The sequence below is a fragment of the Chlorocebus sabaeus genome, chromosome 6 (assembly GCF_047675955.1).
Source record: "Chlorocebus sabaeus isolate Y175 chromosome 6, mChlSab1.0.hap1, whole genome shotgun sequence".
Taxonomy (NCBI): Eukaryota; Metazoa; Chordata; class Mammalia; order Primates; family Cercopithecidae; genus Chlorocebus; species Chlorocebus sabaeus.
In genome coordinates this window covers 53069868-53088501 of record NC_132909.1, presented here as the reverse complement: position 1 = coordinate 53088501, position 18634 = coordinate 53069868, and the positions used below count along the sequence as shown (strand labels likewise).

Sequence of the window (18634 nt, the reverse complement as noted above, 5' to 3'; positions counted from 1 at the left end):
CAGGCAGTGTAAATACAGAATGGAAATTCTAAGAACCGCAAAGAATTGCTAGAGATTGAAGACAGCAACAGAAATGAAGAATGTCTTTGGTAGGCTTATTATTGGCCAGAAAACAGTCAACTAAAGAGCTTGAGAATATATCAGTAGAAACATCCACAACTGAAAAGCAAAGAGAAGTAAGAATAAAAAAACAAGATATAAGAACTGTGGGATACCTAGAAAAGTTGTATCCTACATATAAAGGAAATATCAGATGGAAAGAAAAAAAAGGGAAAGAAACATTTGAAACAATAATGACAGAATTTCTCAAAATTAACTGACGCCAAAACACAAATCCAGGAGGCTAAGCAAACACCAAGCAGGACAAGCACCGAAAACCTGTACCTAGGCATATCATTTAAAAATAACAGAATATCAAAGATAACAAAAATTTTCTTAGAAGCCTGAGGGGGAAAATGCTTTAAGTTTTGAGGATCAAGTATAAGAATGACATCCAACTTTGAGCATAGAAGTAAAATAAAAATGTTTATTTTTCTAATTCTTAATTGATCTAACAGGTAACTTCTGAAAAACAGCTACAATGTATTAGATTACATATGCTAATTTTGTGTGTGTGTATATGCATATAAGTGAAATACAGTAATGAAGGAAGGTCTGAGAGGAAGGATTTAGGATTATTTTGATAGTATAAGGTACTAACACTACTCAAGAAACAGTACAGTATTATGAGAATTCAGGTAAATATTATGGCATGTGAAATATTTAAAGGATATACCACATTCCTTACCTTCCCAGGGTTTTGAGGTAATTTTCGATGTGTAAAAAAAAATTTCTGTGGAATTAATGTAAGGCTTCCTACATGCATTACAGGTAGAAGGCTTCTCTCCAGTTTGACTTCTTACACCTTCTAGAAGGTAGAAAACATTAACGTAAGCTTTTCCACAATCCTAATGGGGTTTCGGTCCACTCCAAGTTCCAATATGGTGTATTGGGTCACATTCCTTACTTTCACAGTAAAAGAAACTTTCTTTCCTTTTTTCCCCTCTATTTTCATACAGTCTATATCCAGACAACTTGCATGTGAATATTAAAATACAGTGAACATTCACAGGCTTTTTCATGTGCCTTACATTCATACAATTTCTCTCCTACGTAATTCCGCCTGTATGTAGAAAGGACTGAAGACTCAATGAAGGGTTTCCCATGTCTTACATTCATATAATTTCTCTCCTATGTAATTCCTCCTGTATGTAGAAAGGACTGAAGACTCAATGAAGGGTTTCCCATGTCTTACATTCATATAATTTCTCTCCTATGTAATTCCTCCTGTATGTACAAAGGACTGAAGACTGAATGAAGGCTTTCCCATGTCTTACATTCATATAATTTCTCTCCAGCATGGCTTTGCATGTGAATATTAAGGCTTTTGGACAATCTATAAACGTTTTTGCTTATTGCTTACTGTATTCACTTGCTAGAGCCGCCACAACAAAACACCACAGACTGGGTGGCTCACACAAGAGAAGTTTATTTGTTCAAAGTTCTGGAAGCCCAAGATGAAGGTGCCAGCAGGGTTGGTGGCCTTGACAGAAGGATCTGTCCTGGCCCTCTGGCTTGCAGATGGCTATCATCTGATGACTTCACATCATCTTCTCTATTTGTCATCCCAGTTGTGTCTTTCTCTTCTTATAGGGACACCAGTCATATTGGATTAGGGATGTACCCTAACAGACTCAATTTAATCAAATAAATTTTTTTTTTTTTGAGACAGAGTCTCGTCGCCCAGGCTGGAGTGCAGTGGCATGATCTCTGCTCACTGCAACCTCTGCTTCCTGGGTTCAAGCGATTCTCTTGCCTCAGCCTCCCAAGTAACTGGGATTACAGGCACCCACCATGCCTGGCTAAATTTTTTATATTTTTAGTAGAGCCAGGGTTTCGCCAGGTTGGACTCAAACTCCTGACCTCAAGTGATCCGCCCACCTCAGCCTCCCAAAGTGCTGGCATTACAGGAATTAAATAATTTTCGTAGACTTTCTTCTCTCCAGAGCTCATTCATTCATGTCTTTGAAGTGAACTGGAACAAATGAGAGCTTTCCCACATGTATTACATGGACAGAGTTTCTCACTAGTGAATTTGTTCATGTCTTCGAAGTGAACGGGGATGACTGTAAGCTTTCCCGCACTGCTGACATTTATAGGGTTTCTCTTCTGTGTGAGTTTTTTCATGAATTCTAAAGGAACTGGAACACGTGAAGGCTTTCCCACACTCCTTACATTCATAGGGTTTCTCTCCGGTGTGAGTCCTTCCATGTATTTGAAATGAACTGGAATGGCTGAAGGCCTTTCCACACTGTTTACACTCGTAGGGTTTTTCTCCAGTGTGGATTCTCATGTGAATTTTAAGGTGGGTGGAATAGTTAAAAGCCTTCCCACATTCCTTACAGGTGTATGGTTTCTGGGCACTGTGCGTTCGCATGTGATTATTAAGACATGAGGGATATCCAAATACCTTCCCGCATATCTTACACTCACAGGCCTTCTCTTCAGTGTGAGTTCTCAAATGTCCACTAAGATTTGAGGAAACTGCAAAGGCTTTCCCACATTCAACACATACAAAAGGTTTCTCTCCAGTGTGAGTTCTTATATGTTGAATAAGGCGTGAAGATGTAAGGAAAGATTTCCCACATTCCTTACATTCGTAGGGCTTGTCTCCACTGTGAGATCGTACATGCATACTAAGGCCCGAGTACTGAGTGAAGGCTTTCCCACATTCCTTACATACATAGGGTTTCTCTCCAGTGTGAGTTCTTCCATGTATCTGAAATGAATTGGAATAATTGAAGGCTTTCCCACATTCCTTACATTCATATGGTTTCTCCCCAGTGTGGGTTCGCATGTGAATACTGAGGTAGGCTGGGTACCTATAGCCTTTTCCACATTCCTTACATTTGTAGGGCTTTTTTGCATTGAGGGTTTCTATAAGCACAGAAAGGCTTGTGGAGTCAATAAAACCTGGCCCATAATCCCTCCATTCATAGAGTTTTTCTCCATTGTGAGTTCTCATATGTGCCTGAAGGTATGACTCCTTAATGAAGGATTTTCCACAGCGACTACATCCAAATGACTTTTCTTGTGCGCTAGTTCTCTGGTATACCGTATTTGGTGTCAGGCTGAAGATTTTTTCACTCTGATTAAACTTCTCACCAGTAGAGGTTTTCTCATGCAGAGTAAGGAAATCTTTTCCATACTGATTACAGTCATGAGTGTTCCCTGTACTTTGAGTTCTCATGTGCGTCTTAAGGCATGCGTGTTCACTGAAGACTTCTCCACATTGCTCACAGTCACAGAGTTCCCCTCCATTGTGTTTTCCTTCCTGTTGAAGGGATGATGATGATTTAAGGATTTTTCTCAAACATATATATTTTTTTTTTTTGACACGGAGTCTCGCTGTCTCCCAGGCTGGAGTGCAGTGGTGCAATCTCGGCTCACTGCAAGCTCCGCCTCCCGGGTTCACGCCATTCTCCTGCCTCAGCCTCCCGAGTAGCTGGGACTACAGGCACCCGCCACCACGCCCGGCTAATTTTTTGTATTTTTTAGTAGAGACGGGGTTTCACCGTGTTAGCCAGGATGGTCTCGATCTCCTGACCTCGTGATCCGCCCGTCTCGGCCTCCCAAAGTGCTGGGATTACAGGCTTGAGCCACCGCGCCCGGCCTTTTCTCAAACATATTAACAGATATACCCATCTGAAGCTACAAACATTATAATGGTGATTATAATTGATGTCATTTTTATTACTCGCATTCAGGTCCTGCCCTGTAGATTTATTTTAAGTGGTACGACTTAACTCTTATTCTAGAATGTTGTGCCATCTACTTTAATCTTGGCTAGGTGTGGTGGCTCACGCCTGTAATCCCAGCACTCCGGGAGCCCAAGTCGGGGCAGATCACCTGAGGTCAGGAGTTCAGGACCAGTTTGGCCAACATGGTGAAACCCTGTCTCTACTAAAAATACAAAAATTAGCTGGGCTTGGTGGCACATGCCTGTAAGCCCAGCTACTTGGGAGGCTGAGCACAAGAATTGCTTGAACCTGGGAGGCGGAGGTTGCAGTGAGCCAAGATCGTGCCACTGCACTCCAGCCTGGGCAACAAAGCGAGATGCTATGTCAAGATAATAATAATAATTTAAAAAACGTATTTCTGTAGAATTCCAAGAAATTATTTTTGAAATTCAGTGTCTAGATGGGTGCAGTAGCTCACATTTGTAATCTCAGCATTTTGGGAGGCAAAAGTGAGTGGATCGTTTGAACCCAGGAGTTACAGACCAGCTTGGGCAACATGGCAAAACTCCACCTCTACAAAAAATATCAAAAAGTTAGCTGGGTTGGGCGCAGTGGCTCACGCCTGTGATCCCAGCACTTTGGGAGGCTGAGGCGGACGGATCACAAGGTCAGGAGATCGAGACCATCCTGGCTAACACGGCAAAACTCCATCTCTACTAAAAATACAAAAAAGTTAGCCAGGCATGGTGGCGGGTACCTGTAGTCCCAGCTACTTGGAAGGCTGAGGCAGGAGAATGGCATGAACTCAGGAGGCGAGTTTGCACTGAGCCTGGGTGACAGAGCAAGACTCCATCTCAAAAAAAAAAAAAAAAAAAAAATTAGCTGGGCATGGTGGTGCATTCCTGTAGTCCCAACCACGTAGGAGGCTGAGGTGGGAGGATCACTTGAGCCAAGAGGTCAAGGCTTCAGTGAGCCATGTTTGTGCCACTGCACTCCAGCCTGGGTGACACAGCAAGACCTTGTCTCGACAAAAAAAAACAAAAACAACTCATAGCCTAAGCCAGATGTGGTGGCTCATGCCTGTAATTCCAGCGTTTCTGTAAACTGAGGCGAAGGATCACTTGAGCACAGGAGTTTGGGACTAGCCTGGGCAACACAGCAAGACCCTGTCTCCACAAAAATTTTAAAGAATTAGCTGGGTGTGGTGGTGCATGCCTGTAGTCCCAGCTACTAAGGGAGGCTGAGGTAGGAGGATCACTTGAGCCCAGGAGGTCAAGACTATACTGAGCCACGATTGCACCACTGCACTCCAGCCTGGGTGACAGAACAATACTTCGTTTCAAAAAAACACCAAAACAAAACTCAATGCCTAGTTACATATGTGGGAATGTGTAAAAGCTCTGAAGAAACAAGTTTCACAATACATTTGGAGCATCCCCAGATTCTTCGCTTCCTCTTGTGTGTATGCAACTTCTCTCAAATATCTTATTTTTGCTAACTTCCCATAATAGAATTCCTGATTTTCTCTGAGGGTGGAAGATAAAAAATATCCCTTGCAAATCGTACCAATTGTATCCCGATGGATGTCTGACCCGTCAAAAAGTCCTGCTGAAGTGTAGACCACTGGGTTTCAAGTTGCATTTCCCATCCTGAAATAAAACAGACAAACAAAGAAAAGGACTCAGGCTAGGCGCTGTGGCTCACGCCTGTAATCCTAGCACTTTGGGAGGCTAAGGCAGGTGGATCACTTGAGGTCAGGAGTTTGAGACCAGCCTGGCCAACATGGCGAAACCCTATCTCTACTAAAAATACAGAAGTTAGCTGGGCGTGGTGGTGAGCACCTGTAATCCAGCTACTCACGGGGCTGAGGCTGAAGAATCTCTTGAATCTGGGAGGCAGAGGTTGCAAGGAGCTGAGATCATACCACTGCCTTCCAGCCTTGGAAACGAGTGAACCACAACAAGAACAAATGAAAGGATTTGCAGAAAGAAATGGAAAGAGTTGAAAACAATATGACTCGTTTCTATTTGTTTCAAATTAAACATGGCAAGAAAAAGCAGAAAGACATTTGGGGATCTGGGCTACATTAAAAATTTGGTTTTGATGTAAATGATCCAAAGGGGCCAAATGATCCAAAACTGGCCAAGACAAGGACATGGGGTAAAACTTTTCAATCGTTTATGACAAATTGATGCTGTGAAAATTAAAACTGATAGTGAATAGATAGTATCAGGAAATGAAAGTGGGAAATTTCTGAAAAAAGAGCGTATATCTAAACAATTAAAGAAATGTTCTAAGATCCCAGGTGGATGCCTGAATCATGGCTAGTTCTGAACCCTGTACATACTGTGATTATTCGATCTGGTAACTGAGATGACCACTACGTGACTGACAGGTGGTGTACACAGCATAGATATATTGGACAAATGGATGATTCACATCCCAGGCAAGATGACATAAGATTTCATCATGCCACTGAGAACGATGAGAAATTTAAAACTTATGAATTGTTTTGTTTATTTCTATAATTTTTTTTTTTTTTTTTTTTTTTTTTTTTTGCAGAGTGGGGGTCAGTGGCCGGGGTCTCACTCTGTCACCCAGGCTGGAGTACAGTGGTGCAATCACATCTCACCACAGCCTTGACCTCCCAGTCTCAATCAATCCTCACAGCTCAGTCTCCTGAGTTGCTGGGACAGCAGGTGCATCCCACCACCTTCGGCTAATTTTTGTATTTTTTGTGGAAACAAGGGTCTCGGTATGTTGCCCAGGCTGGTCTTGGATTCCTGTGCTCAATGATTTCACCCACCTAGGCCTCCCAATGTGTGGGGATTATAGGCATGGGCCACCATGCCTAGCCAAGTTTTCCATTTAATGTTTTTGGAGCATGGTTGAATGCAGATAACTGAAACCGTGAAAAGTGAAATCACAGACAAGGGGGTACTGTTCTGTAAGTAAAAGCGTGTGGGAAGTTAAATATTTCCTAACTTTATCTAAACCTGCATGGAGAAAGTACATGTTAAAAAGTTTCCTAATTATGCTTCCAAACGGACTGAACTTCTCATCAACCAGAGTTGTTCTTCATGAACACTCACCTTGGAGAGCTCCTCCCCGAACTGTCCTTGACTCTTCTTGTTCCAACCAAGAGATCAGACTGGGTTTGATGATCTGACCTCCTGAGCACAGAGAAATACATTAATGGAAGAGGCTCATACAAGAGATTACTAACCTTTCTATGATTCAGGAACTACAGACCTAATGACAGTGGTGAAGCTATTTCAAAAGGGCTAAAAATGCAAATAACAACTCTGACTGTGCCCCAAACAGTCTGGTTACTTCTGTCCCCTAAAACCAAAATCCAGGCTTATGTACACATTTAAAAAGCACTAAGACTTTTGATCAAACACAAAACAATGGCCAGGTGTGGTGGCTCATGCCTGTAATTCCAGCACTTTGGGAGACTGAGGCAGGAGGATCACTTGAGGTCAGGAGTTCGAGACCAGCCTGGCCAACATGATGAAACCCCATCTCTTCTAAAAATACAAAAAAAAAAAAAAAAAAAATTAGCCAGGTGTGGTGGTGCATGCCGGTAATCCCAGCTATTCCCAGCTGTTCGGGAGGCTGAGGCACAAAAATTGCTTAAACCCAGGAGGCAGAGGTTGCAGTGAGCCGAGATCATGTCAATGCACTCCAGCCTGCATGACAGAGTGAAACTGTTTCAAAACAACAAGAACGACAACAACAACAAATACGAAATAAGGAAGTATAACAGACATCTTCGTTCTTCTGGGGAAACAACTACCCCAGTGTTTTCGAAAACATTATTATGCATCAGAGTCATCCAGAGAACTTTTCTTTTTTTTTTTGAGATGGAGTCTCGCTCTGTTGCCCAGGCTGGAGTGCAGTGGCCGGATCTCGATCTCGGCTCACTGCAAGCTCCGCTTGCCGGGCTTACGCCATTCTCCTGCCTCAGCCTCCCGAGTAGCTGGGACTACAGGCGCCCGCCACCTCACCTGGCTAGTTTTTTTGTATTTTTTAGTAGAGACGGGGTTTCACTGTGTTAGCCAGGATGGTCTCGATCTCCTGACCTCGTGATCCACCCGTCTCGGCCTCCCAAAGTGCTGGGATTAAGAGAACTTTTCAAATACAGATGATTGGACTTCAACTCCAGGTTTCTGGGTGCAGAAGGAAAATGTACATTTCTAACAGGCAGATGGTGTTGCTATTAATCTTGGACCACATTTTGAGAACGGTCACAGTAGATTAAAATCTATTTAGGACAGGGACTATGTCTCTATTATTTCTCTTTGTATTCGGAGTTGACATTGCCAATGCTGCAAAACAGTAAGTACGTATCAGTTCCATAGGAGGCTGCAAGGGATGAGGCCAGTCTTACCCACTGTGGCCAGGTTCTTGTAGTTCTCCAGCATCACGTCACTGTAGAGGCTTCTCTGAGTTGGGTCCAGTAAAGTCCACTCCTCCTGGGTAAAGTCCACAGCCACATCGTCGAAGGTCACTGAATCCTAAAGCATCACACACAACGCTGATTGGAGCCAAGTAACAAGCCCATCAGCATTTACTGGAGAATGAGGAAGGGGGACCCAATGCCTATGCAGGATTCCAAGGGCTGCAATGGCCAGCCCCAAGGTTTACGGTCCTAGAAACTCCTCACTCCCTAAACATACTCACTGTCATCTCCTCCACTCATAGCTTATTAATGGCACTCCTTGAATATGAATTTATCTCAGCACAGCCAGACTAGGAAGATCTCATCTTTTTTTTTTTTTTCTGAAATGGAGTCTCACTCTGTCACCCAGGCTGGAGTACAGTGGTGCGATCTCAGCTCACTGCAACCTCTGCCTCCTGGGTTCAAGTAATTCTGCCTCAGTCTCCCAAGTAGCTGAAATTACAGGCACATGCCACCATTTCCGGCTAATTTTTTGTATTTTTAGTAGACATGGGGGTTCCACCATACTGGCTAGGCTGGTCTCGAACTCCTGACCTCATGATCTGCCCCCTTCGGCCTCCCAAAGTACTGGGATTACAGACATGAGCCACCGTGCCTGGCCGAGATCTCATCTTATTTCCATCTATTTGAGCACATTGCTCAGCACGTTCCAGACATCTGATCAATGCTGATAAACAACTTGAGGAAAGGACACTTTATTTTTTTTTATTTTTTTGAGACAAGAGTCTCGCTCTGTTGTCCAGGCTAGAGTGCAGTGCTGCAATCACAGCTCACTGCAGCCTCAACTTCCAGGGCTCAAGTGATCCTCCCACTTCAGCCACCCAAGTAGCTGGGAGTCCAGTCATGCACCACTTTGCCCAGCTAATTTTTAAATTTTTTGTAGAGACAGGGTCTCACTATGTTGCTCAGGCTGGTCTTGAACTCCTGTACTCAAGCAATCTGCCCGCCTCAGACTCCTAAAGTACTGGGATTATGGGTGTAAGCCACCATGCCCGGCTTGGGATGATTTCCAAGTTAACACCTTCCTATATGGGAGGCCCCATTCTTTGGGTAAATTCAAACGGGGATTCAGTCCTTGAATGACTCTTTATTTGCTTTAAGAAGCGTGGAGACGCCGGGCGTGGTGGCTCACTCCTGTAATCCCAGCACTTTGGGAGGCTGAGGCAGGCGGATCATGAGGTCAAGAGATCGAGACCATGGTGAAACCCCATCTCTACTAAAAACACAAAAAAATTAGCCGGGTGCTGTGGTGGGCGCCTGTAGTCCCAGCTACTCGGGAGGCTGAGGCAGGAGAATGGCGTGAACCCGGGAGGCGGAGCTTGCAGTGAGCCGAGATCATGCCACTGCACTCCAGCCTGGGCAAAAGAGCAAGACTCCGTCTCAAAAAAAAAAAAAAACAAAGAAGCCTGGAGACAAGTCTGCCTAGAGGGAAATGTGTCTACCTGGTGGATGCAAGTATGTCACTACGTATAAGGATACAGCTGCTTTTTACCTGATAACCTGTTAGGCAGTCAGACACTATCCTTCCTGCTGGTGTCTTTTCTTCATGAAGGCAAACTGGGTCCCCAGAAAGATAATGTCCTGTAAGAAAACGAAAGGCATGAGAACCCCGGGCTGACCATAATCCCCACATCCACCTACCTAGAGGTCATTACCTCCTAGTATGAAATTCCCATATATTCCTGCAAAATCAGGAAAACACACATGAGGCCAGTTGCAGTGGCTCACATCTGTAATGCTAGTGCTCTGGAAGGTTGAGGTGGGAGGACTGCTTGAGGTAAGGAGTTTGAGATCAGCCTGGGCAACACAGTGAGACTCTGTATCTACAAAAAAATTTTACAACGAGCCCGGCGTGGTAATGCACCACTCTGGGGAGGCTGAGGCAGGAAGATTTCTAAGCCTAGGAGTTCAAGACCACCCTGGGCAACATAGTGAACATAGACCCCCTCATCTCTACAGAAATAATTTTTTAATCAGTCAGGCATGGTGGCATGTGCCTGCAGTCCCAGGTACTTGGGAGGCGGAGGTGGGAGAATTGCTTGAGCCCAGGAGTTTGAGGCTGTTGTGCACTATGAACACACTACTGCACTCCAGCCTGGGCAAAAGAGTGAGACTTTGTATCAGAAAAAAAAAAAAGAAAGAAAACACAAACATACAACCTACTGCCATACAATGCCAAAGCAGTCCTAAAGGTGACGATGAGCTGTGCTGCCCGTCAGGAAAAGTACAATGGTGTCATTTCACCCATAAGAAAACATACACCCAGAGGCCAGGCACGGTGGCTCAAGCCTGTAATCCCAGCACTTTGGGAGGCCGAGACGGGCGGATCACGAGGTCAGGAGATCGAGACCATCCTGGTTAACACGGTGAAACCCCGTCTCTACTAAAAAATACAAAAAACTAGCCGGGCGAGGTGGCGGGCGCCTGTAGTCCCAGCTACTCGGGAGGCTGAGGTAGGAGAATGGCGTGAACCCGGGAGGCGGAGCTTGCAGTGAGCTGAGATCCGGCCACTGCACTCCAGCCTGGGTGACAGAGCGAGACTCCGTCTCAAAAAAAAAAAAAAAAAAAAAAAAGAAAACATACACCCAGAGCATGTGACTCTAGCATGCTGATTAAAATTCATGAAGGAGATTACACAGTACTCTTTCCAAAACTCATAGCCAGGCAAGGGCTGACTCACAAAACAGCACGTTCCGGCCCTGCTCAGTACCTCCCAAACGAATCAGTAACATGACCAGCAGCCCAAACCACTAGGCCCTATATTGTGCAGAGAGAACCTAGGGCAGGATATCCGAAAAAGAGCAACAGAGCTTACCATGGGGCAAATCAACACCTGCCATCCTGTGAGGTAAGAATGTGCCAGAACCCTCCTTTCATTGATGTCAACATCACTTCAGGACACCTCATTAATCTAAATGGACAGTGGCAATCTCCATTCCTCTTTAAACAGGGTTACTGGGATTCCTGTTGGTATGAATCAATAATCAACAAGCAGTACTTCATCATCAGTCATCAAAACATATACACTGGCTGGGGCAGTAGCTCATGCCTGTAATCCCAGCATTTTGGGAGGCTAGGGTGGGAAGACTGCTTCAGTCCAGAAGTTTGAGACCAGCCTTGACAACATAGTAAGACCCTATCTCTAAAGAAATAAAAGGGCCGGGCGCGGTGGCTCAAGCCTGTAATCCCAGCGCTTTGGGAGGCCGAGACGGGCGGATCACGAGGTCAGGAGATCAAGACCATCCTGGCTAACCCGGTGAAACCCCGTCTCTAGTAAAAAATACAAAAAAATAGCCGGGCGAGGTGGCGAGCGTCTGTAGTCCCAGCTACTCGGGAGGCTGAGGCAGGAGAATGGCGTAAACCCGGGAGGCGGAGCTTGCAGTGAGCTGAGATCCGGCCACTGCACTCCAGCCTGGGCGACAGAGCGAGACTCCGTCTCAAAAAAAAAAAAAAAAAAAAGAAATAAAAATTAAAAAAAAATAAAAAAAATAAAATTGAAGCGGTAAACCAGAACCTGAATCCAAGTACAAGTTTTGCACACACACATTAAAAAAAAAAAACAAAAAAACCCTCACAGTACACTTTAAGTATTGGGTAGCCTCAACAGGGCCTTGATTGGAAACACTCAAATCAAACAAACCTGCACTCCCAGTTAACACTGTCAGAGAGGCAAGGCCAAACTGCTCTGTGCCCAACACTGGTCTGTTATACGGGTCTTCAAAGAGAAGACCTTTTCACAGTATTTATCTGCTTAATTTTTTTCCACCAAAGTTTGGTTTTACTTGGCCAGGCAGGGTGGCTCACACCTGTAACCCCAGCACTTTGGGAGGCCGAGGCCAGCAGATCATGAGGTCAGGAGTTCAAGACCAGCCTGACCAACACAGTAGAAACCCCCTCTCTACTAAAAATACAAAAATTAGCCAGGCATGGTGGCGTGCACCTGTAATCCCAGTTACTCAGGAGGCTGAGGCAGGAGAATCGCTCAAACCAGGGAAGTGGAAGTTGCAGTAAGCCGAGATCGCACCACTGCACTGCAGCCTAGGTGGGTGACAGAGCAAGACTCCGTCTCAAAAAAAAAAAAAAAAAAATTAATGACAATCATTAAACATGAAACAGTGGCTCAAACAATGACCTACAGAATGGGAGTCAAATAATCAGGACAGTGAACGTTCCACAGTTAATTATCCATGAACCAAATTCACAAAAACTCTACAGGCCTCATTCTACCAATAAGACTAAAACCCTAAAGTCACAAAAACCACAGTTCTGGACTCCCGGTATGGATCACACCTACTCCCAAGGGTCTCAAACTGGGGGTCCTAGGGCTCACTAAGCCCACAAATATTCAGTTTGGTGGCATCTGTATAGAATATTTTACTTTCTTTTTTTTTTTTTTTTTTTGGAGAGATGGAGTCTTGCTGTGTTGCCCAGGCTGATCTTAAACTCCTGGGCTCAAGAGATCTTCCTGCCTCAGCCTCTCAAAGTGCTGGGATCACAGGTGTGAGCCACCATACCCAGTCAACTTTTATTTTTTTTCATTGATATATAATCAATGTAGCTTAAAATACACACATCCTTTGTTTGTTTGTTTGTTTGTTTGAAACAGAGTCTCACTCTGTCACCCAGGCTGGAGTGCAGTGGTGTGATCTCAGCTCACTGCAACCTCTGCCTCCTGGGTTCAAGTGATTCTCCTGCCTTAAGCCTCCCAAGTAGCTGGGATTACAAGATCCCACCACCACACCCAGCTAATTCTTTTTTTTTTTTTTTGGATTTTTAAGTAGAGACGGGATTTCACCATCTTGGCCAGCCTGGTTTCGAACTCCTTAATCCAACCACCCAGTTAACTGTAAATTTGATGACTGTGATACTAAAATAATAAAGCCTTCATCCTTTCGTTCTGGAGGTCTGATTGTGAAGCCCTCTTGGGATGTACGGGCCTAGGAACTCCATTCGAAGAGAATAAGTTATTATTTTTAGTATTCTTTAGCACAAAGACTTGGCGGTCTACAAACGTTAGTATTCACATACACAAATATGCACACCCTATAAACCTAGTATCTTTATCTTTCGCCATGAAAGTAATAGTCAAAAATAAAATACAACGCACAAAGACGAAACCAAACTTACAGATGAAATATTCGTTTGCATAAGACAAGACAGAAAAGGCCCCCTAGAACCAACTTTCACCCAGTGCTTACCGAACTCAGAAATCGCCAGGTCCCTGAACCGGAAGGACCCTGGGGACGGAGCCAACGTGGATGCAAAAGGCGGAAATTATTTTCCTGCTGGAAAAAAAATTCACAAACGCTGCTTTGGAGGCCTTTGGAGAGGGAGGCACAGATGAAAACACACTGCGGACACCGCAACTAGACGCCCGACTCCTCCCGGGGAGCGACGGTCCGAGCGGACGCCAGCGGCCCCTACGGACGCGAGAGGAGTGGGCCAGGCCTCTCTAAGGTCCGGGCCAAACCCGTCCTTCACCCCCAAACCACTTCATCTCCGCGGAACTCACCAACGATAGAGAGGCCCTAACTCTGAAAGGCAAAAAGACTCTCAGGCGCTCACAGCTGCCGTCACAGAACGAAGGGCGCCCCGCTGACGTCATTTCAGCTCTCCGCCACGGGCCGGGCGGGGTTTTGGTACTAGCGTTTCTGCCATGTAAGACCTCCTCGAGGCAGAAAAATTCTAGTTTTCTCCTGCTTGGCTGCGGAGGACGTTAGGGTGGGCTCAGCGCGGGGGCTGCAGGCAGAAGTAGGCCCAGAGGACAAGGTCGAGGTTAGAGCCAGGCCTGTGGGCCAGTCTACGGGCAAGTGTCGGGGCCCACTCTCGGGGGCGGCGAGGAAGGTGGGGCCAGGCCCAGAGGAAAAGGTTGAAGTTACAGCCAGGCCTGCAGGCGAGGCCGCAGCGGGGCGGGCCGTAGGGGAAGGAGCCAATGCATTAACAATGCATCTAGAAAATACGTAACTACGTATTTTGCTGTGTTACTATTTCAACATTTGATGTAAAAAACATTTTCTATGCAGCCAAAAGAATTGTTTTAAAAAATAATTTCTGGGTTTTTTGCCTTGCTTTAAAACGTCTTTGCCTTTTTTTTTTTTTGAGACAAAGTCTCACTTTGTCACCAAGGCCGGAGTTCAGTGGAGCCATCTCAGCTCACTGCAACCTCTGCCTCTCAGGTCAAGCGATTCTCCTGCCTCAGCCTCCCAAGTAGCTGGGATTACAGGCACGTCCAACCACACCCTGCTAATTTTTGTATTTTTAGTAGAGACAGAGTTTTGCCATGCTGGCCAGGTTGGTCTTGAGCTCCTTGTCAGGCTTCTGGGCACAAGCTAAGCCATTATAACCCCTGTGACCTGCACGTATACATCCAGATGGCCAGGAGCAACTGAAGAACCATAAAAGAAGTGAAACAGTCAGTTCCTGCCTTAACTGATGATGTTCCACCATTGTGATTTGTTCCTGCCCCACCCCAACTGATCTCTTGACCTTGTGACATTCTTCTCCTGGGCAGTGAGTCTCAGGAGTTCCCCACCCAGCACCGTGTGACCCCCGCCCCTGCCTGTAAAAAATAACCACCTTTGACTGTAACTTTCCATTACCTACCTAAATCCTGTAAAACTGCCCCACCCCTATCTCCCTTTGCTGACTCCTTTCTCAGACTCAGCCCACTTACACCCAAGTGAATGAACAGCCTTGTTGCTCACACAAAGCCTGTGGCGATCTCTACACACGGATGCGTGTAACATTTGGTTCCAAAACCCAGGAAGGGAGACTCCCTCAGGAGACCAGCCCCCCGTCCTCACCCTCACTCCATGAGGAGCTCCACCTACAACCTCGGATCCTCGGAACCTCAGACCAGCTATTTGGGAGGCTGAGGCAGGAGAATCGCTTGAACCCAGGAGGCAGAGGTGGTAGTGAGCTGAGATTGTGCCATTGCACTCCAGGATGGGCAACAAGAGCGAAATTCTGTCTCAAGAAAAAAAAAAAAAGAACAGCTAAGAGGAGACCCATAGTGAGTAGCTCCCCTCTGTGGGCAGGCAGGTTGTTTGTCGAGTGTTCAGTTCTCAGCAGAGAGGAGGCGCTGGAGAGGGTAGCTCTTCTCCTCAGGAAAGTTGTTTGGTGGTCTCTGCGGGTCTCTGAGGGTCTCAGCAGAGACACTAGCCTCCTTTCTTCTGCTAGTGGCACTGTCTCCTCAGCTCTAGCTGAGCCAGGGGTACTTTGTGAGCCTCAGACGGCAGGAAGTGCATGCCAGTTTGCCCATGGGTGGCCATGGGCAGGCCTGGAAAAGGCACCAGTTACCACTCCAGTTCGTGGGACTGGCGGCCCGGCCACCAGCCTTCAGGCCTTCCCTGGCCAGAAGGAGAAACCTTACCAGGGACCTACCCCTTTGCCCCAGGACTCTCTCATGTCTGTCCCGCTGTTCATGGCGAACTGGCTTGGCCTGACTTTGCTCCAAGATAGGAGGAGGCGTGGACAGCAGGGAGAAGCCAGGCAGCTGGGGCAGGCATTAAACATTAGCCAGGCACAGTGATGCACATCTGTAGTTCCAGCTACTCAGGAGGCTGAGGTAGGAGGACTGCCTGAGCCCAGCAGGCTGAAGCTGCAGGTGAGCAGTGATCACACTGAGGTAGGAGGCAGAATTTGACTCCAGAGGTGGGGCTCAGACCTGGACAAAATTGAGGACTAGCTAAAACAGGGATGGGGCAGAAGCAGCTTTCCATAAGAAACACCCACCAGTGAGCCATGTCAGTTTACCATGGTCACGGCAACACCCGGCGTTACCACCCGTTTCCATGGCAACGACCCGATGACCAAAGTTACCACTCTTTTCCTAGAAATTTCTGCATAAACTGACCCTTAATCTACATGTAATTAAAAGTAGGTATAAATATGACTGCAAAACTGCCCTGAGCTGCTACTCTGAGCTGCTACTCTCAGCACACTGCCTATGAGGTTCCCCATAAGAGCAGTCACAAAGCTGTAACACCACCAGAGCTGTAACATTGCTTCTTTGATAAAGCCTCTTTTCTTCTATCATCAGCTCACCCTGAATTATTTCCTGGCCAAAGCCAAAAACCCTCGTGGCCTAAGTCCCAATTTGAAGCTTGCCTGTCCTACAGCAGCATGACTACACTCCAGCCTGGGTGACGGAGCGAGACCCTGGCTCAAAAAGGTATACTTTATCAAACAGATGTATATTAGAGGTAAGTTAAGATAGAACAGCTTCTTAATTCCAAAAAAAACAAAACATTTGAGCAAAGAAAAATCTTTTGAATAAAAGTCATAAAAACAGACCAGACATGGTGGCTCATGCCTGTAATCCCAGCACTTTGGGAGGCCAAGGCAGATGGATCACCTGAGGTCAGGAGTTCAAGACCAGCCTGACCAACATGATGAAACCCCATCTCTACAAAAAATACAAAAATTAGGCTGGGCGCGGTGGCTCACGCCTGTAATCCCAGAACTTTGGGAGGCCGAGGCGGGCGGATCACAAGGTCAGGAGATCGAGACCATGGTGAAACCCCGTCTCTACTAAAAATAGAAAAAATTAGCCGGGCGCAGTGGCGGGCGCCTGTAGTCCCAGCTACTCGGGAGGCTGAGGCAGGAGAATGGCGTGAACCCGGGAGGCGGAGCTTGCAGTGAGCCGAGATTGCGCCACTGCACTCCAGCCTGGGTGACAGAGCGAGACTCCGTCTCAAAAAAAAAAAAACAAAAAAAAAAAAACAAAAATTAGTAGATGGGGGAGAGCATCTCACTCAGTTGCCCAGGTTGGAGTGCAGCAGCACAAAAGCTCACTGCAGCCTTGATCTCCCAGGCCTAAGTGATCTTCCCACCTCAGCCTCCTGAGTAGTTGAGACTACAGGCACACGTTACCACACCCAGCTAATTTTGTGTGTGTGTGTGTGTGTGTGTGTGTTTTGTAGAGATGGGCTTTCATCATGTTGCCCAGGCTGGTATCGAACTCCTGAACTCAAGCGATCCTCCCACCTTGGCCTCTCAAACTGCTGGGATTCAGGCATGAAACACCATGCCCAACCAGATTTTTTTTGTTGTTTTTTGTGTTTTTTTTTAAGTGATAAAAACTTAATAAAGGCAACACAGGAGATTATCTCGATAATTTCTTGTAAAACCTTTCTTAGACCAGCTACCAAAAAGGCAAAGAAAAACCTTCTACAGTGTGATTATTTCTCCTTATGTGAAGCTCATTTAGATAACCTGGAAGTTGGCCAGGGACGGTGGCTCACGCCTGTAATCCCAGCACTTGGGTGGCTGAGGTGGGTGGATCACTTGAGGTCAGGAGTTTGAGACAAGCCTGGCCAACATCGTGAAACCCCTTCTCTACTAAAAATACAAAAATTAGCCGCAGTTGGTGGCATGCACCTGTAAACCCAGCTACTCAGGAGGCTGAGGCAGGAGAATCACTTGAACCCAGGAGGTAGAGGTTGCAGTGAGCTGAGACCACTGTGCCACTGAACTCCAGCCTGGGTAAGAGAGTGAGAATCCATCTCAAAAAATAAAATAAAAATAAAAATAACCTGGAAGTTGAACCTGATGAAAAGCGTGCTTGAATTTAGTTAGCAATATGTCCGTTATACGTGTAACAATTTAGATACATCAAGAAAAGCCAAGAATACAGAATCAAGTTACACAGAAGAAATACATTGCTTTTCTAGGCCTTCATGATAAATATTTCAGTGTCAGGCCATAATAACCAATTTAGAACCAAAGAAAAACTTACAGGAGCAGACAAAAAAGTTGCCATCCCAGGCCTTCTCAATGTGAAAAAAAAAAGAAGGCAAAGATGTATGACCTGCAAATGTCATACACTGAGATGCAAGAAAAGTTGATCCTCTGAGATATGAATGAGAAATCTGAAAACCAAAACTCTACCTCAACAAATTGGCTGGTTCTGTTTATGGTGGCTCATTCCTGTAATCTCAGCACTTCGGAAGGCTGAGGCAGGAGAATAACTTAAGGCCAGGAGTCTGAGACCAGCCTGGGCAACATAGCAAGATGCCATCTGTATTAGTCTGTTCTCGCATGGTTATAAAGAAATAACTAACAGTGGGTAATTTATAAAGAAAAAAGGTTTAATCGGCTCACAGTTCTGCAGGCTGGACAGGAAGCAGGTTGCTGGCATGAGCTCGGCTTCTGAGGAGGCCTCAGGAAACTTACAATCATAGCAGAAGTCTGAGGAGCAGGCATGTCACATGGCCAAAGCAGGAGCAGGAGAGGGGGGGAGGTGCTACACACCTTTAAATGACCAAATTGAGTGACAAGAACTCACTATCTATCACAAGGACAGTACCGAGGCAGGTAGTGCTAAATGACCCATGAGAAATCCGCGCCCCATGATCAAGTCACCTCCCACCAGCCCCTACCTCTAACA

General features: G+C 45.8%; 1 protein-coding gene across 2 annotated transcripts; it reads right to left on the bottom strand.

Moving 5' to 3' along the window:
* Positions 1 to 506: 506 nt before the first annotated feature.
* Positions 507 to 14278, bottom strand: ZNF426 (zinc finger protein 426). Of its 2 annotated transcripts, XM_007995173.3 has the most exons (8): positions 13757 to 14278; positions 13443 to 13529; positions 11060 to 11208; positions 9737 to 9825; positions 8173 to 8299; positions 6872 to 6952; positions 5346 to 5428; positions 507 to 3373 (listed from the first exon to the last, which is right to left on the bottom strand). In XM_007995173.3, exons 3-8 carry the CDS (start codon positions 11082 to 11084, stop codon positions 2126 to 2128), a joined length of 1653 nt encoding a protein of 550 aa, XP_007993364.3. In that variant the 5' UTR covers positions 11085 to 11208; positions 13443 to 13529; positions 13757 to 14278; the 3' UTR covers positions 507 to 2125. The 2 variants fall into 2 exon arrangements, with proteins under 2 accessions (XP_007993364.3, XP_072873088.1); XM_073016987.1 differs by having other exon boundaries at positions 13443 to 14278.
* Positions 14279 to 18634: the final 4356 nt, after the last annotated feature.